At 39.4% G+C, this 26,834-nt stretch overlaps 1 protein-coding gene across 1 annotated transcript; it reads right to left on the minus strand.

Annotated features, from left to right (window-relative positions):
• Positions 1-3,847: 3,847 nt before the first annotated feature.
• Positions 3,848-25,096, minus strand: LOC128544398 (diacylglycerol kinase theta). The gene is made up of 23 exons (XM_053514452.1): positions 24,323-25,096; positions 19,729-19,808; positions 16,888-16,987; positions 15,701-15,786; positions 15,431-15,556; positions 13,459-13,615; positions 12,407-12,481; positions 11,981-12,081; positions 11,560-11,774; positions 10,356-10,446; positions 8,483-8,537; positions 8,314-8,375; positions 8,056-8,206; positions 7,882-7,920; positions 7,243-7,358; positions 6,742-6,893; positions 6,484-6,632; positions 6,181-6,359; positions 5,975-6,075; positions 5,038-5,184; positions 4,764-4,875; positions 4,351-4,503; positions 3,848-4,194 (listed from the first exon to the last, which is right to left on the minus strand). The coding sequence occupies exons 1-23, from the start codon at positions 24,612-24,614 to the stop codon at positions 4,093-4,095; spliced, it is 2,841 nt and encodes a 946-aa protein (XP_053370427.1). The 5' UTR covers positions 24,615-25,096; the 3' UTR covers positions 3,848-4,092.
• Between the last annotated feature and the right edge of the window lie 1,738 nt (positions 25,097-26,834).

Genomic DNA, 26,834 nt, shown 5'->3' on the forward strand with positions numbered 1-26,834 from the left:
GGGATTAGTCAGATTCCATCAGTGAATGAGCTGGAATCAGGCAATAGTCAGGGGAACCTGATAACCAGTTAGCCAGTTGGTTTATCAGGATATTAAAACCAGGAGCTGAGAAGAAGATTTTCTAAAAAGTATTTTTCTCCATACTGACAGCCAATGAGCAAAGGACCACATCCACAGGTAATTATAAAAAGGGTCAATACTGTTATAGGTAATAGAAAAATAAACAATAATTTTAACAGCATTTCACACAAAGGTACACATTTAAAAAAGACAAAATCAGCCAGTGTTGTATCAAAAAAGTCAAAATTTATATTTTCTTTCTGTATTCTTGTGTTACACAACTGATGTATCTATCTATACATTTATAATTATTTGACATTCATTTGACACAGAATATTGTACAACAATATGCTCAGTGCAATATTCTTGGCAGCTAAAATTTAACAATTCTCTTCAAAAAAATATACATCTACTGTATACTATAGCTCTTAGAATGTTAACCTTTGATTTTGTATCAGTACAAAAATTGTTAGATCACATTAGATGTTATAAGAGCAGGCGCATAACCGAACGAGTGTAGTCATGTGGAGGCACAGAAGCTCTAAAAAGATCTAAAACAGCACAATTCTTTGACGATACCCAACATCCACTGAGACAGCAGAACAGCGTGAGCGGCAGGAACACTGTTCTTTAATTCTTTTAAAATCTTTAGCCTTTTTCAACTGACCATATTTAAAATTTTCTTTTAAAAATGTACCTTAAAAAGGTACTGTATAGGATTTTGAGCATTTCTTGAGCATTTGGGCATCAACGTAAGACTTGTACGGTCACCGTGAACAGATATCGTTGGGAATTGGATTTTTCTACAGGAGCAATTCTTGGAATCAGACTTTATAGCTCCAACTTACAGTTTACAACCTTTAAAAGTTTTATAGCTGTACAGAATGGCAGGATGTGCAATTTAATTCAGCAATATTTTAAAGTGCTTAAAACACAGCAGTGCCCAAATTATAGCTGTTTAGACCTGGCAATAAAAAAAGGTCATACGGTCCATAATTCCTTCACAACAACTTTGATATCCATTACCTTTTTTTAATATCAGAAATGTTCAAAATCCCATGTAAGATACCAAGATCAGTGTAAAAAGGTCAAAGGGCCTGGTGACACACAGTACTTCAATACTGCAGAGTTTCTAAAAGCACTTAGATGGGGATGAGGCACTACATGGGGAATTAGGTGTATATATACACACAGACGTACATTATAATACAATAATTATCAAATATTAAATATAACTATTCAGGACATTTTTACAACAAACATCATGATTATTTTATTTTTTTTCAAATTAACTCGGAGCAGTCTGAATAAAGAGGAAGAGCAGCACATGGACAACGCCACAAAATGTCTAACAGCGCACAATCAACCACCACGATACCAGACAGGACTGGTGCTTTTGTCATTAAATACGGACTCTGTGGAATGCTGGTTGTAGCTATGTATGCAATGATCCGTTTTGGAAAACAGAACTGACTTTGATTTTGTCGGACGGAAAAGACTTGGATCATTTGCAACCATTCCGCTGATGTATTTTTTTTATGTATCTGATACATTCAACATTGTAGATTTTGGAGATTAGATACTGCTTTCATATAAGGGGAGAAATGAGCCAGAAAACAAAATGTGAATCTTAAGACTGTCGGACTAACCGAAAAATTGTGTAAACTACACAGGATGGGTTATTATAAACATTTAAGAGGTATTGACATCACAGATTAGAATTATTCATGAATCACTGTGATAACGTAGGGAAATAATAAAAATATATATATTTAAGATATAGAATTACTATAGTCATTTCTGAGCGAGTGTGAAGCTAAGAGCCTTACTTACAAGACCCAGAATATAAGCAAATATGGTCTATGTTTATAGTAGTGCAATATGATTTTGCTTCTTTTTCTTACATTCCAATGTGTATTTAAAGAGCTAGATTTAATATTTTATATGTTGCACATGTACATGTTTGTAATGATGACTGATAATCATCTTTGAAGGACCTGATTCAATCCCCCCTGCCCCATCCGAAAGACTATATTATATACTGTACATTTAAGTAACACAGGCTGATACTCTCGAGATCTAATCAAAGTGGAGATCTATTTGCACAAATAAAATATAGGAATGCACTGTAATTTCCCCCAAAAAAGCTTACAGGTATAATAACTCAGAATTGATCAGTCATTTGGCATTCAGAACATCCCCAATTCTACTTAAAACAAACACAAAGGCACAGCATCTTTGACACTTATGCAAGGTGAAAGTGACAGAACCAAGAGCAGAAGCAGAGGTAGATGTAGAGCAAGCACTGCTTTAGTGAAGCGGTAGTGGTATCCGCTCGTTTCTGTGTGTGTGTGTGTGTGTGTGTGTGTGTATGTGTATATACACACACAGTGCTACGACGCTTGATTTTGAATATTGTATACCGGAACAGGACTTGACCAGTCACTGTACATCAAGTACGTCTAATACAGTACAACATTCTGTAAGTATTAATGAATATATATATATATATATATATATATATATATATATATATATATATATATAAAACCTTCAGTATATACACTGAATATATCCAGTATATTATTACACAATAAAGCATTATGCTTACACCAAGATAAGTATGTACAACTTTACAGTAGGGCACGTTTACAAACTCTGCAAACATTTGTCTAGAATATTAGAACCTGTAAAAGTTACTCTAGTACAAGAGATCGTCTATACACACTCACAAACTTTTCATGCTTGTAAGACGACAAGAAATGTTCAAACTTGACATTACCACATGACTATCAGCAGCCAATCAGGAGTCATCGCGTACATTTAATCGCTCGTATGCTGATCTAGATCGAATCGGCTGGTGTTTGTCGAAAAAAAACCCTCTGACTTCAGGTCAGTGTGAGGAACTGGATCAGCTGGAGAAAGCACATTTACAGCTCAGAAAATGCCTGAAAACTGGCAAGCGGTAACTACGAGTTTATGGCAAAATAGATAATTCTTACATGAGAAAAGTAATACAGCATTTACTTTAAAAACGGATTGGAATGTCGAGTACATTGTGACACATTGTGTTCAGTCAGCAGATGCTACAGCTACAGAAACAGGAGTGCAAGATGATTGTCTGAGATTATTCTGAGATGTTTCTTTAATTGAAATGCAACAGTAGGTGCAATGTGTGTGTGTGTGTGTGGTGAAGAAAGCTATAAGAGCTTGCTACGGCACATACAATTTACAGTAATATTAATAAGAATCAATGCTTATTGGTGGCCATGTTGCTTGGCACAAGTGCACTTTCACTTGCTACAATAAATAGTATAATAGTTTTAGAATATAGTTTGATCACCCAGACAAGTAAAAGATTATTTAAAAAAAAAAAAAAAAAAAGAAAAAGAATCATGCTGAGCTGTTTGTTAGATAAGGCCAGAGACTGAGACTATGTATAAACATCCATACACCAGTAAGGTAGTTCATTCAGTCTTTGAGTGCTTTAAAAATAACATTTTAATTATAAACTGAATAAATTAATAATGCTACTTACATTAGCTTAATGAGTCTAGCCTAGTCTGTGTCTGGTCTTATAGTATTTTTTATAATAAATAGTAAACCTAAGTTTATTGTTAAATTTACTCATCTGGCAGCGATCGCTACAGGGATATTTATTAAATATGTAGAACCGACAAGATGCAGGGAAAAAAACAAACAAACAAAAAAATAGGATACAGGTTTAAAGCTCCATTATTCTTTTTAAATCTTTTCTCATTTTCCTGAATCCGCTTAAAAAAAGGGCTTTTATATATATATATATATATATATATATATATATATAGTTTGTTATATATGTTTAGTTATATATCTCTTCTCTGATCCAGTGAATTTGATTGTTACTCCACCAACATAGTGGTGGACGCAGACTTGGTACTGAATGGAGGCACTGTGCAGATTTCTGAAAGAGAGAGAGAGTCTGTGTCTCTGTGTGTGTGTGTGTGTGTGTGTGTGTGTGTGTGTGTGTGTGTGTGTGTTTGGGCTTTTCTGTCAGTTTGCCCCCTCTCCCAGCGCCGGGCTCTCGGACCTTCCCTCCTTCAGACTGCCGGATTGCTTCTTCTGCTTGACCTTTGATTTCCTCAGCATGTGCACCTGAAAAAAAAAAAAGAAGAACGACCTCTATTTTTGTTCAGTTCTCAACTAAATCACTAGGACTGGCTGTCTTGAATTGAAACAGATCTGATAATACAAGTATAACCTATCTGAAATAATCTATTAAAGGTTAAATATATCTGATAGATCTCGCACCTTGGGTCCCGCTGCGGAGATGATGATCTGTCCGGGGACTTGGATCCACGGCTCGCCGTCCACCTGCACCGGGATGGGTTTTGTCACGGTGATGCGGATGTAGCTGCCCTGAGCGAGCCGGATCCCTGAGCGCAGCCCGCTTTGGACCTGACCCTGAAACACAGGAGCGGACCCATTCCCCATTCTTAAGTTCAGGCTGTCTGATTTGGTAAGAACTATAAGAAAAAAATACACTACATCACAAACACCCTTATGTTACCTGTGTTTACAAAGTCAGGTGCAGTATTTTATTTAGACACTGGCTTATACGCAGAAGTTCCTTTGAGTTGAGTGGCCTAGTTTCTTTTGTTGAGGCCACTCCATACCAATAAGGGGGAGAAAGAAAGAAGGAAAGAAAGAAAGAATTAACTCACCATGTGTACCACCCCAGTCACTCCCACTACCTCCAGCATGCCGTCATCTATCCTGGGCTTGTCAAAGCGTGCGTCGCTGTCCGAACCCCAGAGATCAGCACCAGAGCCCCAGCTAGACAAACATACGATTAGTAATATTACTTCAACAGTAATTATCATTAATGATTATAAGAAAGGATCCATTCACACTTTCATCATAGCCAAGTGCTTGACACAATAATCCAAAGACATACAAGCAGTAGGATGTGTGTGTGCGTTTTGTTTATGTAGAAACCTGGGAATGTTGAGGAAGATCAGCCCCTCTATACTTGGCAGTTCGATGTCCTGCTTGTCCACCTGCAGTTTCAGGTCCCTGTGAAGGTTTCGTGTGTGACTCAGTTTCTGCAGGCCGACTTTCACGTACACGCCCTTATTATGAAATCTGCAAAATGAAGGCAGTGGGCCACTGAATGAGCGAGACGCATAACCCATGATAAACCCAATATGTATGATATACAATGAAGATAACGTCTTTAAATATTCTTGCGTATAAACACTGAACACATAAATATATACATCTTTAAACACCAGAGGGCGCTAATCACTGACTGCCTGAACATGCTTTGTCTGGGTAGCTTGTATACACTAGGCACAAAATAAGCCACAATAACAGGCTCAGCCCGTGATAAGAGACTCTCTGGTAGAGAAGTGCTTTATTACATATTATTAGCATTATCAGCACTGTTATATGGTCATAGCAGGGGGTATGGTGTGTATTTTTATGCTGTGTATGAGTTACGCTGAAGATATGGCAGGGAGCCTACTGTAGTGTATTTTATTTACGCCTCGACAGCTGTCACTCCTGCCTAATGTGTTTAAGTTCTACACTGGCGAAATTATAAATATACTAAACTGGAATGACAAACAAAGATAAAGATTGTAAAACCAAACAGCTTCATTCATTTGATATAGAAGTGCAGCACTTAGAGCTATGACTTAGAGCTATGTTTTCTTTTTCCTCCCTAATGATTTTTTTTTTTAAAACAGGCCCATTAACCCCACTGTACAAAACTACAGTTACATTTAATTAAACAAAACGTTAAAAAAACAATTGCTAATTTTAAACAGCGATACTAATTTATCAAGCACCAGCTCAGTCATTTAAAAAAAAAAAAAAACTAACAGCATCATCATCATTATCATTTTCTGATGCAGGTTCAGAGTATCCTGACCTGCTGTTGAATTTTCCTGGCTCTTCCTCCCGAGCATGATGGAAATCCAAGCTGAGTTCTGCATCGATCCCTAAGCCGAAGTAATTATTCATCTGGACTATCTACAACACACACATACACTCATCATCGTCGTTGTCAGATAAACATGCTTGCAGGAATCTTTATCCAGTAAAATAAAAATTAAAGTCTGAGCTGTAATGCGACACCTTCGGAGGCTCCAGGAAGCCGTTCTGTTTTCCGTCCTCGGCCATTTCCTGAGCGTCAAACAGGATGGTCCAGCGGTCCATCTCCACCTCTTCTGCTTCGTCCACTGAGACCAGGACGCTATGGGGGTCCTCACCGCTGTAACCAGCCCCCCAGCGCAAAACACGTGCCAGATCGTTGCCTAAACACACACACACACATGCACAGCATTTCATTCACAGAGTGTGAGGAGTACTATGGATTTGCTCATATGGTCATCCTGCTACAATATATTCACACACGATGCATCCACAGTTAGTGTATACCTGTTCCCAGAGGGACGATGCTAATGGCAGGCTCGGGACAGGCTAGTTTGTGTCTGATGGTCTCCAGAACACCCAGGACCCACCCCACTGTCCCGTCTCCTCCACACACCAGCATGCGGAAGTGGGGAACCTCACGGAACGTGTGCAGTCTGATCACCAACAGCAGAGAGCAAGAAATTATTAACACAGAGTAGTCATTTATAATAATAAAATAAATAAATAAATAAATAAATAATTCAATAAATTAAAGGTTATTACCCAGCTAATGGCCCTCCGCTGGTCAGTTCGAACACCTGATGAGGGTTGAGAAGTTTCCGTAAGCCGTAAAGGATCTCTCTGCCTTTCAGGCCTCCGCTCTTAGGGTTAACAAACACCAGCAAAGGGCAAGAATCTCTGGCTAGCTTGCTTTTCTTTGGGAACACACACACAGAGACAAAAAAAAGCCAAAATAACTCAAAGTTCCACTAGAGGTCACTGGCCAATTTCGCTCAGTCAGTGAGGGAAGAGACAGTCAGAGAGAGTGCGACAGAGAGACAGAGACAAAGAAAGACAGACACAGAGAGTAAGAGAGACAGACAGAAAGAGAGACAGAGCGTAAGAGAGAGACAGACAGAGAGAGCGTAAGAAAAAGACACACAGACAGAGAGAGTAAGAGAGAGACAGAGAGAGAGAGACAGACAGAGTAGGAGACAAAGAGAGAGAGAGAGAGAGAAAGACAGAGAGGAAAGAGAGAGAGAGAGAGACAGACAGAGGACGTACCATGATCTTAGGTATGACGAGACAAGTGAGCTGCTTGCCATTAATACTGGTGTCTCTGGCCAGCATGTAGATTCGTTCAGCTTCAGAAAAACAAGTGATCTGCAAAGCCAAGGCTCCTGCACCACAAAAACACACACAAAACAGTGTTAAAACCTACCCGCAGTGTTTACTGCACAAAAATATTTATAACAACACTTCTCGAGTTTGGCAACAGGAAGTGAGGTCATCTGAGGTCATGTTAAGCCATCATTTCAGGTTACTTAATGCAATAGTGTGTGATGGAGCAGGGGTGTTTGAGGGTAGCTGCCAAGCTTCTCCTCGTGCTTCACTGTGTGAGTGTGTGTGCGTTTTATATGTGTGTGAAAAAGAGAGAGACAAAGAGAGTAACTAAAATCTGTGTGTAGGACTGGCTTTAGCAGTCAGAGCACACACACAGCTTGATCAGTAGGATTTAATGGAGTCGAGAAGTCTGATTTCAAACAATGGCCGCATTCTGTGGCAGTGTTAAAGAACAGAGGCATTTTTCACACTCAGTGACACACACGCACACACATTGATTATCCTGTCTTCCACCAATCCCAGAGCCTGGATGTAAGCCAGGTTGCCATAGAAATGTTGCTACGGTGACAAGTTCCTCACCCTGTGCTTGGTAAACGTGAGCGACAGTGACCAAGTGACCTGCAGAGAAAAAGAGAAAGAAAAGGAGACAGAGATGTCGTTTGTTCATTGACTTAAAAATGATGTTAAAACCTGACGAGAAAAAGAGAAAAACAAAAAAACAGTTCAGAGAGTAAACAAGTGTGTTAGACTGACTCTTGATAGCGAGGTGTTCCTGGAGCAGCTCCGTGTACTCCTCTGTGCTGAGCTGCACAGGAAGTCCTCCGATCAGCAGGTCCACCTGGGCCACCCGGTTCCTTTTCTCTACGATGTAAAAGCGCGTCTGGTTCATCTGCCTCAGAGATGTCTAAAACACACACACAAACATGTATTCAAGAACTTCACAAAGCAAACAAATCGCTCTGGATTGCATTCGTTAATCACTTAATCTGTTAAAGATGAAGCACAGGGCACCTTTCTGATCTCCTGCAGCTTGTCCATCAACAGCTCCCGTCCACCAAGAACCTGTTTCTGCACTGCAGCAAAACCACAAACACAAAGACTTCATACACAAACAAAAAGACTTTCACAGCTAATCCCATGATGCATTGCCCCCAACAATAAACAGGATGCTCAATCTTACCATGTTTGCCGCCCATGAAAACCTCCAAAAGGTTAAAATTGTCTGGGTTTTCATTCTGAAACACACACACACACACACGCGCACAAAAACATACTTATGATGTTCAAAGAGACTGAGCACTATCCTAAATCTATGTCATGATTTATTACCTTGCACACAATGTACAAATCACACGAGAGGATGTGATGTGGTACTTCTGTTTTTCTATATATCTTTTTACCTACAAGTCTGTTTACATGGCTACGTGTTCTTGTTTCCAACCACAAGCCATATTGAAGTCTACCGCGGGCATATTGGTGATGCACACAAATATGTACAGTACACAGTTTGAGGGCAGGTAAAAGCAATTGCAATTTTTTTTTTTTTTTTTTATCTAAAATTTTTTTTAGTGCGATTATCAAACAAATTAGGATATTATACAAAGATAACCCAAGTAAATTTGCAAGCAAAATGTAGTTTTTAAAAAAAGGATTTCATTAACTAAAGGGGGGGGGGGGGGAAAGTCCAAATGTTCTTGTCCCCTGTTAAAAAGTGAACCTTTCCAGGAGATGCTAGTCTTCCAAAATTACTTCTAGAGCCTGATGACGTCTCATCCAGTATCTAATATAAAAAAAACTTAAAAAAAAAAAAAAAAAAAAAAAGAAGAGAACATCTACTTTCCTATGTTAAAGTCAGTGCTCATGACTCAACAATAAGACAGAGTGTGGGCGAAAATGGCATCGATGGGAGAGTTTAAAAGCAAAAGCCAAAAAGGTCCGTCTCACATCCCACATCCAAAGGAACATCTCGATTATTCCTAATTTTTGGGCAAATATTCCACGGACTAATAAGACTAAAATTTTAACATAGTAGTGCAAGTGCGATGGTCAGCTTCATGACCTATTGCATAATTGATGAAACCATGAATTCTGTGATTGCTCTACATATAAATCCTGAAGGGGAACATCCGACCATCAGCAGTTCATGACCTCAAGCTCAAGTGCACTTGACAAGCGCAGCAGGACAATGATCTGAAATACACCAGCTAGTCCACCTCTAAATGGCTTTAAAAAGTTTTTTATTGAGATCCTTAAACAGTCAGCTTAAGCTCGAAAACTCTCAGATGTGGCAGAATTAAACAATTCTGCAAAGAAAAGTGAGCCGAAATTCCTTCACAGTGACATCAGATATCGCAAGCGCTTGATTGAAAGATGTCGCTGTAAAGGGTGGCAGTCAGTTATAAGATTTAGGAAGAAATTACTTTTTCCACAAAGGGAAATGAAATCATCATTTTAAATCTGCATTTTGTATTTACTGGGGTTATCGTTGTGCAGCGCAATGCTTCACATAACCTGAAGTGAAAACATGTACTGTTATGGGGCAAAAAGAAAAACACATGATCTTGACATTTTCTGTTTATCCAACATTTACAAAAAAAAGAGAGACTCTTGTGTCTTAATTGTTCCCATAACAGCATACTGCAGAAAGTTTTATTGTTCTTTAATTATGAATTAACAAGAACGTCCTTACAAGAAATCATCACACTGTAATTGGGTAACGAGATTTCTTTGACATGCTCCTGGAAACACAGCGCAGTTTATTAGCAGAAGTTCTCTGGCTATTGTGTGCCATCATAGTGACATAATTTCCTGCTTGATATTATAAATAGAAATAAAGACCAACAACAACACAACTTCAAGGTCCTAATACGGACACACATCGTGTGAAGCCGTAAATAAAAACAACCGTTCAGTTTACTTTTTAGGACATAAAAATATAGTAATACAGGTGTATCTTAACAGGTCAGGAGTGGCTTAAAACTTCAGGAGGTCCTGAGTTACAGTTTTACAGCGTGGTGTGTAAGTGTGTATCGTTAAAAAAATAAGGGTTATACCTGTTGGCCAAGCTGGACGAGCACTTCCTTAATGATAGAGTCGACTGTTCTGCTTTTCCCAACAGTGATACTTATGTAGGCAACACCGACCCTGCAGATTTAGATTCACACACACACACATATTTTATATATATATATATATATATATATATATATATATATATACACACACACACACATACACACACATATACACAATGTTTTATTGATAAAATAAAAAAAATATATCTGAAAATTAAAATAAAATAAATTTTAATATTTTTTTTTATAAATCATAAAACTCTTCATAAATTCCCGATGTGCTGCTGTGATTAAATAATTGCACAGACTCATATTGCAACTTTATTGTTTATGTTAGCAGCAGAGTATAGATACTCATCAAGAAATTAATATAATTTGTATATTTATTCTTATTTGTAACCCTTCCAAAATAAACTATATTGAACAAAAAATAACAAAATACAGTACCAGTCAAAAGTTTCAAGTTATTTTAATGCCATTAGTTAATTAAGGAACAACAAGTAATAGTAAAGAAACAGTCAGTTGTTACTTTTCAGCCTTTTTGGAACAGTTTTTGCAAGGACAGTATTGTGTCGAGTGCATTTGCAAAACCTGTTAATCACCATGATAAAACTGTCTCTTATGAAGACCTTTCCAGGAAAGTAAGACCAAAAACTACCTCTGCTGCAGAGGAGAAGTTCATTTAGAGTCAACAGCCTCACAAATTACCAATTAACCTCAAGCAGCACCTCAGATTAGAGTCGTTATGAAGCTTTACAGAGCAGAAGTAGCAGATATACATCTGATTATTGTATATTATGGACGTCTTCAGGCTTGTTTTACCAGAATATAGAAAGAAATAAAAAAACAGGAATGACCATGGAGTTAGAAGATTAGGAGGTGTGTCCAAACTTTTGACTGGTAGTGTGTATATAAGTAAACCAGACACAAAATGTCCACACAGTGCATTAGTCTTTGTTTTTTTTTTGGTCACTACATATCATTTGGTCACCCTGGTCCCTGGATAAAGTATCCTAAAATTACTTCCTTACATTTGAGATCTACATCTAAGGATAATAATGATAAGAATGTCCTTCCTATAATGCAGGGTTTGAGCGAATTGTTCCCAAATACATAAATGTAAATGTGAATTCAGCAAATCTCTGCTCCTGCTGGAGTGTTTTCTGTTTAAATGAGCACTCACTTGAGCCAGCCAGCGTAGATCTTTAGCACATCTGTGTCTTTGGGCTTGGCTCGGAGAAGACACACCTCAGCAGGGCAGTCCTTGAAGACGGCCTTGTTGTCCGGCACGCCGTTGCGGTTGATGATGTCATCGGTTAGCAGGTCTGGGTGGGTGCAATTCTGGAGCTCGTAATCCCGAGCGTCGTCCGGGATGTAGAACGCCCTGAGAGCTGCTTCCTGCTCAGACCGGAAGTACGAGGAGATTATTATTTTTTTTTTCTTAGAATTACAATTTATACAGTTTAACACACCTTTATTCAATTTAAAGCATTTTTTCTAGCCTATTATTTCTATGCTATACAATTTTAACATGGAAGTCTTTAAAACCATTCCAGGAAGAGGGGGGAAAAAAGTAAAAAAAAAAAAAAGGGATAAATTCTCACCACTACTTCCTCGTTTTTGATGATTCTAGGAATAGACACCAGCCGGAAATGATTACGCTTCACTCCGTCATCCCCGTCGAACACTCTTAAAGTCTGCTTCCCTAAAAGAGGATGAAAACTTTTTTTTTTTTTTTTTAAATAGCACATTAACAAAAAAATTTCCTCTAAAGAATCTTAGTATAAATGACACACACAGTGGGGGACACTGGAAAATTATCAACTCATGACTAATGATGACATCTCCTGTGGTGTCCTCCTGATGTAATCATTACTTGGAAGTCAAGTGAAGCACAGTAAATGCGTACGAAGAGCAACACTTGGGTGTGTGTTTTCTTTTAAAGGAACATAATCAACAGCAGGGTGGTAGCGTAAGTGAGGAAGCGGAGTTACCTTTACTCCAACTGTCTACACTTTAAATCTCTTTACCGGTTTCCGATGAGCCTGAGGACTGACTATCCTTCGGGGCGACTGGGTTTTGAACATCGGAGTCATCTTGATTATCTACAGAAATAGAAAAAAAAAGTTAAAAAAAACATACAATTCCGAAGTCAAGGAATAGTTATCTAATATTTATAATGATATAACATTATAATACTATAACAGACAATAGTTATCTAAATGTCAAAGGCAACAACAAAACTATATATACAGTAGTTGCAAGCAACAATTCGCAGGCCCAAGCACCCTGCGTCATCGTCACCCGGGCGCACTAGAAAGACAGAGGGGACAGTGGGCACATGCATTTAAAAGGGGACATCCCAACACCGATATGACATTGTTTTAGAAAGGGGAAATTTTATGTTTAGACCTTTAAAAAGCCCCAGATGCTGGGAAAAAGCAACTCACTGTCATCACTCAATGTGATGTCCCACAGAAAGTTATTAAACACTTTTGGGCATAAGTTTAAGACATCGTCCAATTTTGCAACCTTAATGTCTTGAGATCACATAGACCCGGTTTGATGGCGATCATATAAATTTCCTAGGAAGAGCGTATCGAATTCCATTGGGTGCCTTTTCCAAACAACCTAAAATAACCAGACTCTTTTTGAAAGCTGTTCAGCTCAATGAGCTCTAAATGTGTACCGGGTTTCGCATGCATACATGCAAGTGTGTATGAGCTATGCAGCAAAATCTCTTTCGAGGGCCACGTGCCACACCTGGGGCCCGGACCCTCAGGCATCCTAATGGCAGCATTGTTTTTGAGCATAAAGACCCCCAAAAAGCCCCTAATTAAATCACCAAGATTACAGCAAAGGTAAGTTTTTTTTTTTTTTTTTATTTAAACAAGTGCAGCTGTGAGATAAGAACTCATAATGGCTCATAACAGCCGAATTACAGGTACCTAAGCTGTACCTGTGACGACCCTGAGGAACTGTGACTCACTAGCTTGTGGGATCATAAACACTCATCCAACCACTGTGCCTCAATTAACATCTCACGAATGTCTAATGAATGTCTTCTCGGCTGGTTGATTACCCAGTTCGCACTGCTGCGGGGGCTCCGAGATGCGGTAGCAGTGCATCTTGCTGAAGTTGCGCGAACAGACGAGTACACAGCTGGGATGCAGGATCATGTTGCGAAGCCGACCTAGGCCGCACTCCTGAGAGATCACTATATTACACGAGGCGTGCGCCTGCAAACACACACACACACACACACACACACACACACACACACACACACACACACACAAAACGGATAGTGAAACTGAGTCAACTACTTGGGATTTATTCAGTCTGTTTTGTGCTGTATGAAATAAAACCACCAGCAATAAAAGGGGGAAGGGAAAAAAAAAAAAACTGAAACAGTTCTAAGAAAAGAAAGCACAAAAAAAAAACAGGAAATGAAAACACAAATAAAGACATGATTAAAAATGCAGTGCTGTGTGCTTGTATTGCCTGCAGGCTATCAGAAACTCCAAACCATATTTTGCATGAAATAATAACAGATAATTTAGTGTAAAATGAATAAACAAATAAATAAACAAATAAATAAGTAAACCTAAAACTACCTTTTCTAAAGACTCACCCATTACACATCCCTGTTAGATATTAAAAATCTGAGATTTTTGAGTCTACAAGTGGGCATTTCCTCTGTGGTCTCTTCGTAGAAGTAGACCAGCTCCGTTCCCACTTAAACATAAACAAGATGTGGTTCTTTTTTAGCCATCAGAACATGCATGAGTGACTGAGTGAGAGTGAGTGATGATGCTCCGTCATCCATGTAAAGAAGCATGTGAGGATTCGTGCTGGGTTTGATCACCAACCACCGAAAAAAAACAGTAAATAAGACGAACATTCACACGTTCAACTCACACGATAAGCCACAAACATTCACTTCACGACCTCGTCTGGAAAACTCCTTTATGACAAAATGGTTATTGAGTGCATCAGAATGAAAGAGAAATTCATTATGTAAGTTGATAAAATAGTTTTGTGTGATTAGCCAGTAAGAGCTAAACGAGATATCCCGGCTGCATTGAGGCTTTATCGATTTCTTTATGTGGAATCTGAAATGCCGGCTGCCTCTGAATGAATGTCTTGCAGCGAGAAACAGCAGGAGACTTTATTTTAGGCATATAAGCACTACAGCTACTGTACAATTACTTGTGTTAACAACTTTACTCATAGTGCTGATTGAGGTCATGTTATTTTATTTTAATTTATTAACACAGCATTTCTGTTACAGCTTTAATGTTACCGAAAAGTAAAAAAAATAAATCTTATAATATATAATAAGATAAAATATTCAATTCTCATTTCCTAACAACAATCTTGATTACAAAGAAAATAAGTAATTTTGCTGGCAAGTAGAAAATGCATTTATGGCAAAAAAAATATATATTTCTTATCCATTCATATCTACTTTTACAGTCAGGAACGTCTGAAAAACAAGCAAGTTCTCCTCACCTTTTTTAGCACACAAATAAACAAACAACCTCTCTCTACTGAGGCTTTACCACCGACACTGGTGACTCATTCTAATAATGCTAAGCGCGGCATCGACTTTATGACCTCCAGAAATAATGATGTGTTAAAAGAAGAACAATAATATAACTAATAATTTAATGTTGGAATGCCGTTATAGATAAATAACTAATACCTCCTGACCAATCAGATTCTTTACCGAAGAAGACCTTAAACATGCTCTCTATAACCGTAATATTATATGAACGTACACATTAATGTGCATACTTTCAGCGTGGGAATGTGTTGCCACGGCAGAGCCGATACATCTGTTTAAACATTTGTTCAGTCTCTGTATTCCATCTCGTTCTCAATTTGGCCAGAGCCGCATTGGCATGTGGATCAATAAAACGTTAGCTTGCCGTCAGGGGCGGTAAAGGATGACTCGCTTTCTCTAATAAATATTTCAGCGAACGGAATCGATTCACAAAAGACCGAGAAACAAGGGAGGAGGGTGAATGCGGAGCTGTGTCTGCGCTTACCGTGACTCCGCACCACTCGCACCGCAAACCAGCGAGGACGTCGGAGGAGCCACAGACACGCCGACACACCTCGCAGCGCGCTCCGGACGCCATGTTGCCCTCCCGCCAGTGGTGATGGAACATGTCCTGCCGCGGGATCAGGGGTTAGTGGATTAGGAAAAACGTCAATTAATGAATAACAAATAATTCAGGGACACCTGATGCGACCTGTGGCACCGGTGGTTACTGTTTATGGTTACAGGACTTTTGTAGAGTGCGTTTATCACTTACGTAGTCCTGGCCTCCATCCTGGTGACAGAGACGACAGTCACTGCAGACGAATGGGGCGCAGTCGCTGTGAACGTGCAGCTCACACACTGAAACACAAACACACAAGCACAGATTATGAGGTTTGCTTCAAAGCAGAATAACCATCTAATAGGGTCAGTGTTGCATATAGAGAAGGAAGAACATAAACCAAAACAACAACAAATAAAGAAGCAAGCCTCATGTTTCACCACGAGCAGAGGATCGAACTTCTTCCCCCAGACAATCATCAAACTTCTCTATTTTACTTTTAGAGTTTGGAGACATTGCCGTCTGTGCATTCTGTTCTACTCAAAAGAAACATAACAAAAAAAAAGGAGGGCAGGGCAAGCAAGAGTGTAAAGAAAAAAGTGTGATAGTGTAAAAGTGCAAGAGAGAATGAAAGAGAGAAAGAGAGAGAGAAAGAGAGAGCGAGAGAGAGGAAGATGAGGACATGATAGAATGACATGTAAACACAGAGAGAGAGACAGAGGAAGAGAACGTTTTCCTTTTTGGATGTTGTTCTTAGAAATCAGGCCCCTGCAAAAGACCATCCTGTGTTACCACGGCAACAGCACATCTACATCGAGCAGGCGCTGGGCAGATAAATGAACAGTAACAGAGAGAGAAAGAGAGAGAGGGAGAAAAAGGAAGAAAACGGGTATGACAGAGTGGCATGAACACAAAGTATCTAAATAAGACAACGGAAGCAGACACACTGACACACAAACTGTGAACATGATTTGCATACTAAAGAAAACAAAATTTAAATTTAGACATGTGCACATGTTAATTCAGGGTTTTTTTTTTTTAGCTGTATGCCATATTCTGGTATAGTGGCTCAAACAGTTAAGCCACTGAGTTACTGATCGGAAGGTGAAGGGTTCAAGCCCCAACACTGCCAAGTTAACACTGTTGAGCCCTTGAGCAAGGCCCTTAACAACCCTTAAGTGATCCAAAGGGGTCCTGTATCCTGACTGACCCTGCGCTCTGACCCCAGCTTCTTAATTGGAATATGCGGGGGGGAAAAAGTAATAATAAAAAAAAACTTTCATATGCTTTAAGGTACATGTGACAAATAATTGATTTTTATTATTATTTTTCTGTGTAAAACTTCCTATTACTTCAATCGGTAATCAGACGTAAGGATTTCAGCTGGTTAAACCCCTCACCTTCACAGCGCAGGGCCGGCGTTCCCTCCAGGTTTTTACGGCAGATGCAGCAGAAGCGTTTCTTCTGACCCGCTGGACCAAAGCAGTGAGCTACAGGAACCTGGAAAGACAAACAGCATGGAAGGAAAAAAAAAAAAAGAATGAAAATTAGCACATACAAATTCCCCACACACGCTCATTTTCATAACGGTGATGTTTTCCATAGCAAATCTGATAAATAAATATAAATTTTGCAAACCGCAGCTCGAAACACTGAAAAGCACCAGTTATCACTGAAGCCGCTGCAGGAGTGTACGGTATTACGGTCTCATTTCCGTGCCTGTTGCATGACAGATTAGACTTATTAGAGCCATGGCAAGCAGCTCTGAAACTTCTATGACCTTTGGCTGTGATTGTTCTATTAAGTGCCATGTGAGATGCGGAGCAGGTCACAAGATGCGAACTCACTTATGAGTCTGTGATGGATTCTGATTTCGACAACCTGCCTTGTGATACACACCAGACGGTGCGGACTGTCAGCGCAGGACAGACTCCAGGTAATTAACAGTCCTGCAAGCAAGTAAAAAAAAAGACTGGAGATGTCGTGACGTGACAGAGGTGACGAGGCTGAAGAGACTCAAGCCGTCCTAACTCCTAACTATCACAGGCATTGCGGTTCATCCAAGCACCAAGGAGTGTTTCGAGCCTCGCCGCTACACAAAGGCAGATGCCACTGTTGCTCTTCTTTCTTAGTGCTACGCTAACACTCAGCGTCCTTGAGCTCGTCCTGCCCAGAGAGCGACCACTTCCTGTCCGGCTCCTGCGGGACTTCCTACAGTAGGCTACAGGAAGTGACCTTGTTTCCTGCTCGAGACCTGGTTCGTTCAAAGCTTTGAAAAAAAATAGTTTTATAAAAATAATTACACGAGAAGATGAACATAAAACTGGTGTGTGGTTGAGGCATGTGGTTGCACAATCTTTCTATTTTTACTCCAACTAAATAGGACTTCTCTTAGCGTTAGCGTGACTTGCAGTGTTTCTTATCTAGACAGCTAATCAAAGGACCAAAAATGTAGACGAGGGATTTGTTACTAGAAATGAATGCTGTGAGATGGGTTTGTTTAGGTTCTCATGGAAATTGGATTGCATAGCTTGTGTGGAGGCGTGTGCGCGCATGTGTTGTTAAACAGTTTTTAAATGAGTGGCTGTACGTTACACAATATTATGAACATAACTGTAAGAGGCGACAATCTCAACATGGTAGCTGCATCACTCTGCAATTCAGTGCTCTGATTAGGCATGGCAGTGAGAGAGATAGAGAGAGATAGAGAGAGAAAGAGAGAAAGAGTGTGTGTGAGAGAGAAAGAGAGAATCCTGAAGCTCTCAGTACAGCTTGGTACCCATTAAAGGGCTAAGCGTGTGGGCGAGAGAACGGAATCCAGACTGCCAGTTTAACGCCCACTTGTTTTCATGTTTTGTTTGCGTGCAGCGTTGTTAATTACTGCACGGAGTGTTTACCAGTTGAAACAATCTGCATTATTTCAACATAAACTATTAAATTATATAGGAAAGCAGGTCTTTTATTGAAATACATCATCATCCAAATAACCGCTCACATGCAATTCCATCCTTGTGAGAACAAAAATTCATCCTGTTTTGTTGCCTTATAACATTCTTTTTGTCAATCAAATAATGTCAGGTCTCACTTTTACACAAAAAATAAAAAGTTTAATGTGTAATTAATTGTAGCGCGTTCCTTATAACATTTGTTTTCTCACTTAAAAGCCGAGTGCAGCATTTAAACCATACAAACTAACTTGAAATACAAGAGTTTAACATTCAACCTTAAATTAAATTAAAAGCAAAAAGCTACATTTTCACTGAGCACCAGGTCATCTCTGTCATCCTGCATAATAATATTTACAATTAATTAATTAATTACTATAAACACATGAGTAAACAAAATAAATAATTATTTATACACAAACTTAGCAAATAATTCACTTTTACCACACAAGATGAAAATGAGTAAATATTTCAGAGGTTTATAAATAAACAGTGACGTTTTACCGCCTCAAATGACTCAAAACTCTAAAAATTCAACTCGACAGTGAGCACATGGCTATGTGCGGCTTCTAACGCACATGATTAACGACTGCAGTGTATTGAGGCTGGTGTAAGCTTGTGTTATGAGTAGGTTTAAGACTAATTCACTCACAGAGTTTGGGAAAAAAGGACGCTCCGATGTTTTTACCGGGACAATTTTTTATAATGTAATGCTATAAAAATGCATTTCTGTTGCGCCACTCTGAAGCTTCTGCGCTTGGTACAGAATCAGTTATATCTGAGGCTGATCAGCTGATCATCGGTCACGGCCAATCAAACTGAAAACTAGCCGATTCTGGTCACTGGCCAATCGATCTGTATTATAAATGCAAAAAATTACATTTTTAACCGGTTTTCGAAGTCAGTGTGCCGATTTTCCCCCTATCTTTACAACAACAACAACAACAAAAAAAAGTTGTAAAACGTTCTAAAACGTGTAGTCATCATCATTATGTGTTGTGGAAATTTTGTAATTAGCATCACAATATCCACTAAAAAGCAAAGAAATTTCTCGCTAAAGAAATTTTCTCTAAAAGCCTGATAATTGTTGATGTGTTGCAGTTTTCTGTATGAAGGGAGTCTCCTGTGTGAAACACCGTGTTCAATCTACCGAGAGCGTGCACTCTCACTCCTTTGTTGATTTTAAAACGAGTTTATTGTTTAAGGCTAAATGAAGCATCGTTCGAGTTTGTGTAGTGTAAGCGTGGGTGTGGCGGGGGTGATCGTTTTTTACACTTTAAGCGGGCTCTAACTCACCCGCACCAGCGTGGGCGTCATGCAGGAGCAGACCGTCCGCACGTGCTTCAAACACTTCTCATGGGACATGAAGTTACACACTGCAGAGTGAAACAGAGACAGAGTGAAACAGAGTGTTAGTTTTCACATCTTCATACACACATTAGCACCGTGTTAACCTTCTGCAGGACACACACATACAGTCACACTCAAGTGTGAAAACAAAGGCTGATAATACAGGAAGTAGACCCTGTGGTTGTTCTTGTGAGGGTCCAAAAAAATAATAATTTCTTCTCAGCTTTTCAAAGACAGACACTGATGCTGCTTATGAATACATTTCTAAATCTTTTATATCTGTCAGCGCTATTAGAATTAATCATTTAATTAAAGCTACAACTTTAAGAAGTTGATTTAAATACATAGAAAATCTTCAGATCAGAAGTCAGGTTTTTAAACTGTTTTTGTTTTCCGTGTTATGTAGAAAAACAAATTAGATAATTTGAGCTATGAGAAATGAAAAACAAAAATTGTCTATTGCACGGATGAGGTGCGAAGATAATAATAATAATAATAATAATAATAACAATAACAATAATAATAACAACAACATTTTCATCCAGAACATGTTCGGAATCTGATTATTTATTAATTTTTTTAAACGGCAATAGCTGACCATTTCTTTAAGGGAGCAATAAACAAAAATACTTATTGCCCCTTTAAAGTTGTGATTTCATATAAAAAATTTATAAAACAACAATCCTACCATCTCGCCATCAGAGCTACTGTATATTAAGAATGGCTGTAAGATTTACAGTACAGGGGATTCTTAATCAGAATTACATTTACATTCAGGCATTTGGCAGACGCTCTTATCCAGAGCGACTTACATTTTTTATCTCATTATACATTTGAGCAGAATTGCGCTCATGATCCGAAATGGCCGCCTTGATAACATCCAATTACAGTTTTGTTCATGTTACGAGATAACAGTTTATCATACGACGTCCTAAACCGCATCAGCGAGTCGGACAGAACTGGATGTGGTTTGAGGGCGATATTTTTAGAACAGGAGAGATACATAGACTTCGCTCGGTTTGTAAAACCCAATGTTTTCACAAGCGTCGAACAAATGGAAAATTGCCCATGCTTGTGTGTGTAAGAGTGTGTGGGTGTGTGTGTGCGTGTGTGTGGATGTGCGCAGGGTGTTTGAATTGGTATTTCCACTTGGAATAACTTTCCACACGTATTATTTATTTTCTGACCTGCATGTTTATTGTGTTGTGCGGTTGTGAGAAGTGAGTTTGTTTATGCTCTTTTTTTTTTTTTTTTTGGGAGGTCATGTTTTCTCTAGAAAACGATTCAGGATCAGTTCCACGTTCACCTTGTGGCCGTGATTCAAGGCCATGAGGAATTGAAATGATGAGCTGATGAGTCTGCACGAGTGGCACGAAGTTGATGATGTTGTGTTATAGCTCGAATGGGGAGAAAAAAAAAAAGAAAAAAAAAGCAACAGCAAGCCGGGGAAACTTTTCAGGCACTTGGCAAGGCCAGAATGAAAGTACTAACCGCCCACACAGCCCACAACACACACACACACACACACACGCGCTCTCACTCAAGCTAGTCCGCTGACGCAGTCTCAGGTTTTGTATCCTCCTCAGAGACAGGAAGTGGGCTCTCTGGCTTGAGCGGTTCTCAGTAACAGAATGTCCACGAGAACTGTTACTGACATGCAGAAAAAAAAAAAACACACACACAGACACCAGGTTTTGTTAACCCTGAATGCTTTGAAAGCACCCCAGTGCTCATTAAGATGATTTAAGTCATTGATTTGCAAATGTCTACATATTTATGTAGACATTACTCGTAAATTATGCCAAAACAAACAGACAAACAAAAACAAATAGAACCTAGCATTCTTTGTTGTACAGTACGAGTCCTAACGACCACTTTATCACCTTCTTTCATCTTGATGGTTAAGGTGAGGATTTTTCGGTGGCCGAGTCGCCAGCATGTCTGTCTTTGTGGTAAAATTATGCGACGTGATTGAAGCCTCCTTTTGCCTCCTGAAAAAGGCTTGAATTACACAATTATTTTTTTTATTTAATGAAACCTGAAGTTTTGACAGAGTACTACACTTGCGTCAAACTGTGGGCGTGTCTTAAATTGACCGCTGTACAGAATTTAATGACACTTTTGCAATACTTAAAGATCTATCTTCCTGCGATCTTCCAGCGACGTTATGAACAGTTATGTGCCGGATTTAATAATCTACTTAAAAGAAGAAAAAAAAGCTACTAATAATGTCCTAGCTCAACACCTGCACCAATAGATATTAACTAGAAAAGCTAAACTGAATATATTTACTGGGATTAGTTCATATTTTCACCGCTAAATTAACAGCACTTAAGTGGTACAAGTGAATTCTAACACGCTGGAGTCGTTTCAAGACAAGTCGTTTAAGACTTAAGACTTATCTTTATCTGTTCTATCCGACCTATTAGTTCTTTCCTCATATCCACAGACGTTCCTCATGATCCTGTCTACACCCCCTTCTCTCTGTCCAGCCTTTTCATTTCTATCTGTTGCCATGTCAACCTTGAAGAGTTCATTACGACTTGTGAAACAGCTCTGCCTGGCAACACCGCTGCCGTCAATCACGAGCCAAAGCCCCGCCCATTCTGGCAGCCCCAATGATGGCTGGTCCCGTTAGTCCTTCTGAGGAAATACTAATACATGAGCATTTCTGACACAGACCTTTGTGAGTCGCCTTTCTGCTTCGTGACGCTAAACATCTGATTAGCGTCCTGAGAGCAGGATCGTGACCTCGAGATGATCACGAGGGACGATAAAAAGAAAGAAGGAAATCGAGTCATCACAACAGCCAACGTGTACTGACAGGTCATAACGATTAAGTGAAGGCAGGGATCATTCTTCTGTGTTCAAAAGAGAAGAACGTCAAACTAATCAAAAACTTTCCTTTAAAGGCCAGAAATCCACAATCCTGAGGTAATACTTTGAGTGGATATTTGGTTGAGGCTTTCATAAAGTTCATAAAACTCCAACAAATATTACGAAACACAAACCCTAAAATTCACTTTTAAAGTGCATGTCTGTCTGTGCTGAGATTAAGCAAGCTGTAAATATAAATCACGCAATCTGCATGGTTTTGATTATCTCCTAAAACCTTTGACACTACGGAAAACTTTCCATTTTCCAGGAAAGCGTTAACCCCTTACAGAGCCAGCGCTTTCTGCTCGGTAATCGCTCCTGGCTGTTCCGTAGTCCTCGCCGCGTTTCCGCTGGAAAGCTATTTTTAAAACTGCTGTTTAAATCTGGTTTATGACTTTTATCTGATTGCGGTGATTTTCCCAGTAAACCCAGACATATGGAACGGGATTAGACCGAGTGAGAATGAGCACAGGCTGGTGGCTGCGCACAGACCTACACACAAATACCATCAATCTGTTATCTGATTGTAGCATCAGGGCTTAGAGCAATTGCCCGAGACTGAAAGATTAGCAACGGCTAACCTTCCACTCTCTGTCGGTCTCTCTCTCAGCTCCATCAATTAAGTACACACTTCAATATGGAAGCCCAGACATCTTCGGCCAATTAAGGATTCCTGAAATCGAGCCCCATCAATCTCGCTCCTTTCCCAGAGGCAGCTATTCGATACATGCTCTGTACTTCACAGAGGCGAAGTCAATGAGAGTGAGAGAGAGATAGACATGGACAAAAGAAGACCTGTGCATCAGATAAATACAGACAGAGGAGAATCAGACCAGGAGAACAAAAAGAAATAAATACATAAAAGAGAAAGCGTTTCTCACTTCACTGCAACTAACAACTACCTCGATGGCCGAATAACCTGCAGATTATTTATATGAATAATCAATTCTTCTAATCATAAGTCGCAGAACTACTTAGTGGTACTTGTTTAGCTCTCTGCTTTTAAATTTAGCCCGAGGTTGTTTTACGCATGTGCTACCTAAAAAGTCAGGTAACGATGCCCACCTGAGGAGCCTGCGACTAATTAGCATCCGTGTGATGCTGTGAACCGGAAAACAAGAAAGCGTAAAACAGTGTGTGTTTGTTGTTATATTCATTTCAAATGAATATTTCCGCTGAGGAAAACTAGAAACAACACAAAGACACTGATGAGCAATATTCTCCGCAGGTGTGCTTCGCTTTACCTGACTTCCGCTCGCGTCACAGAGCTATCGTTGACCACGCCTCCACCACTACACAATCTTTTTCTTTCTGATTCCAACACGTGTTTTTGGTCCAGATGGTGTTCCCATCATGCTCTAGTTGACTTCAGAAAGTGATGATGTCAAAGATTAATCGGCGAACAAACGAGCTCCTAGTCGATTATTCGTTGCAAACCTACTGTACAGTTAAGTGTTTCGTTCTTGGACGTAGAGTTCATTATTTTTGTTTCTTTTTTCCTGTGCAGTTTACTAGGCTTTCTTGCTCTGCATTAACACATAAGCTGGCATGTGCAAATGTGCTCCATCCCCTTGGATCAAACAATATGATAGAGAAGGAGAACATTCTAGAATATTATTATTATTATTGTTGTTGTTGCACGTGAAATTGGTATGAAGCTTACCTTCGCAGAGGTAGCCCACGAGCCCCCAGATGAAATCGCTGCAGTGATGGCAGAAAGTCGGCTTGGTCAGGGTCACCCTGCGGAAAGAGTGACCGGCGGCGCCTGCGTGATACCTCGCAGACCGGGTAGAGGGCGACTGATGCGGCTTCATCCTCCCAGAGCCGGGGCTCTCTCCGCCGTTCTTCTTCCTCCCGCTGCCTGGGCTCGCTCCAGGGCTTTCAGCAGCTGCCTGCTTCCCCATCCTCCCGGCGTTGGGGCTTTCTCCAGGCTTTATTCCACCGCTTTCAGCCATTTGTCACGAAATGCAGGAAATACTTAATAATACTTACAGTACGAATAAATAAGCCGCGCGCTCGTGTTCGAATTCCCGGTTGTTGTGGCAACCGCTGGAGGTGAATCAGAACCTCAGTCAGTCAGTCAGTTAGCCAGAGCTAGCTAGCTAGGTTATTAAACCGCGCCGAATCATCCTGACAGAAAGGGCAAATTTCCTCAGAATGTCTCAGTTTAGAGAGATAACGTATCGGAAATGCATACAGAGTGAACCATTAGGCGAGTCAAGAAACACGAGAAGTAACAAAGCGCTCAGACTGAAAAGAAGAAAATAAAACAAGTAAAAATGAGACTTTCTTTCCAACACCCGTGGCGTCAAACAGGCTGTTTATCTCACAGAAAAGGTAACAGTGCTGCTCTGGAGGTATCTTGACGAGCTTTTCAGTGCAGTGTGGAGTTCTGTGTGGAATCAGCTGAACCGCGCTCTCCGCCGCCTGTTTACACTCAGCAATGGCAGATGAGATTTTAGTGTGCACGAGCGTGACTTCCGCCCTCTCACTGGCGCGCGCGCGCATGCACACCGCACACATCTGTATCATAGTGTGCACTGTTTACAGACGGTTTGCAGAAAAATAAATAAAGACAAAAAGTCCGGTTTTTTTTACTCATTACATATATTCTCACCATCCATATACACTGACACCATATAAATGTTTCACTTTTCCTGTTCAAATTTTATATATATATATATATATATATATATATATATATATATATATATATATATATAATCAAATAATTTTTAGAATGTTGACTTCTCTCAGCATCAACTTTCATTGTGTTTTTAAATGAATAATATCATAATTTAGATGTTTCACATATTTATTGGTGATGTGTTGTTCACAAACGAATCGACTCCTGGAACCGACTCTTTGAGAGCCGACTCAAAGTGTAATCAAAACTTACTCACTAAACCACTTATAAATAAACCGAATAAATGTTGGTTAAAGCAGCTGTATATGAGCATTGGATGTATGTTTATTTATGGAATTAAAATTTTAGGGAAATAGTCAGTTATTAATGTTAAAAAAAATCAAACCCCAAACATGTCTTGGATGAAAATATTATTATTATTATTTATTGGAATATATTTATTCATTTATTTATCGTCTATGCCTATACCCTGTGTAAATGTTTTCAGGGGACTGGAGCCAATCCCAGAAGACTTTGGGCACGGGGTGGGGCACACCCTGGACAAGATGCCAATTTATCAAAGAGCCCACACACACACACACACACACACACACACACACACACACACACACACTCTACGTGCAATTTGAGAATGCCAATTAGCCTAATCTGCATGTCTTTGGACTGTGGGAGGAAACCAGAGTACCTGGAGGTAACTCACCAAGCATGGGTAGAACATGCCAACTCCATACACACAGACCCGAGACGGTACTCAAACCCGGATCCTGGAGGGTGTGAAGCGACAGTGTTAACCACAGTGCCACCTTGTGTAATCAAAACACGTCAGTTAAAGTAAAAAACACATTTGGGCTGTTTATCTGTATAGTATGTGCATACAGTGAAGAAGCATTTTGTTGTTTGCAAAAGTCTTGAGAACCCCTTCCTTTAACACTGTAGTTTTGTAGGGTTAAACACTTGAACTGAAATAATTTCAAATTAAGCTACAAAAAATAGCCAAAACACTCATCTGTCCATGTGTGTGTGTAGAATACGTAAGGGAAAGCATATGAATGGATTCGTCCTGTGTTTATATAAAGTATCATGTGATCACAGTATTACTGTATATAATACACATGTACTTGGAAGGTCCCAAAGTGTATGAAAACAGGCTACCAGATTTCTTCAATTTCTTCTTTTTTACTGATTTTAAACAACTCCAAGACAGCTATACATGTCTAAGAAAGGCTCCACACCAGGCATATTTAAAGAAGGAAAAGCAAGAAACAAAAACATGAAGCTGGAGGTCTGGGTTTTGTGTGCAAAAAAAAAGAAGGGAAAAAATGAGAAGATGGGGAAGAAAAAAACATACACAGATACAAAAACAACTAATCAAATGAAAGGGGCTTAAACCATAAAAAAAGTCTAAGCTATTAAAAAAAATCTATTAAAAAAATCTATTAAGTCTATTTAAAAAAGGCGAAAGAAGGGCCCCCCACACCTGTTGAAATTTCAAGGCTAAATTATTAATTGAGTAATTAATCGTCTCCAG

The sequence above is a fragment of the Clarias gariepinus genome, chromosome 16 (genome assembly GCF_024256425.1).
Source record: "Clarias gariepinus isolate MV-2021 ecotype Netherlands chromosome 16, CGAR_prim_01v2, whole genome shotgun sequence".
NCBI classification, from domain to species: Eukaryota; Metazoa; Chordata; class Actinopteri; order Siluriformes; family Clariidae; genus Clarias; species Clarias gariepinus.

Coding starts and splice junctions, on each gene's coding strand:
- LOC128544398 (XM_053514452.1), bottom strand. CDS start 24,614: ATGGCTGAAAGCGGTGGAATAAAGCCTGGAGAAAGCCCCAACGCCGGG. Junction 6,076..6,180: donor GCTTCCTGGAGCCTCCGAAG/GTGTCGCATTAC, acceptor TGTGTGTTGTAG/ATAGTCCAGATGAATAATTA. Junction 5,185..5,974: donor CCAGGAAAATTCAACAGCAG/GTCAGGATACTC, acceptor TTCATTTTGCAG/ATTTCATAATAAGGGCGTGT.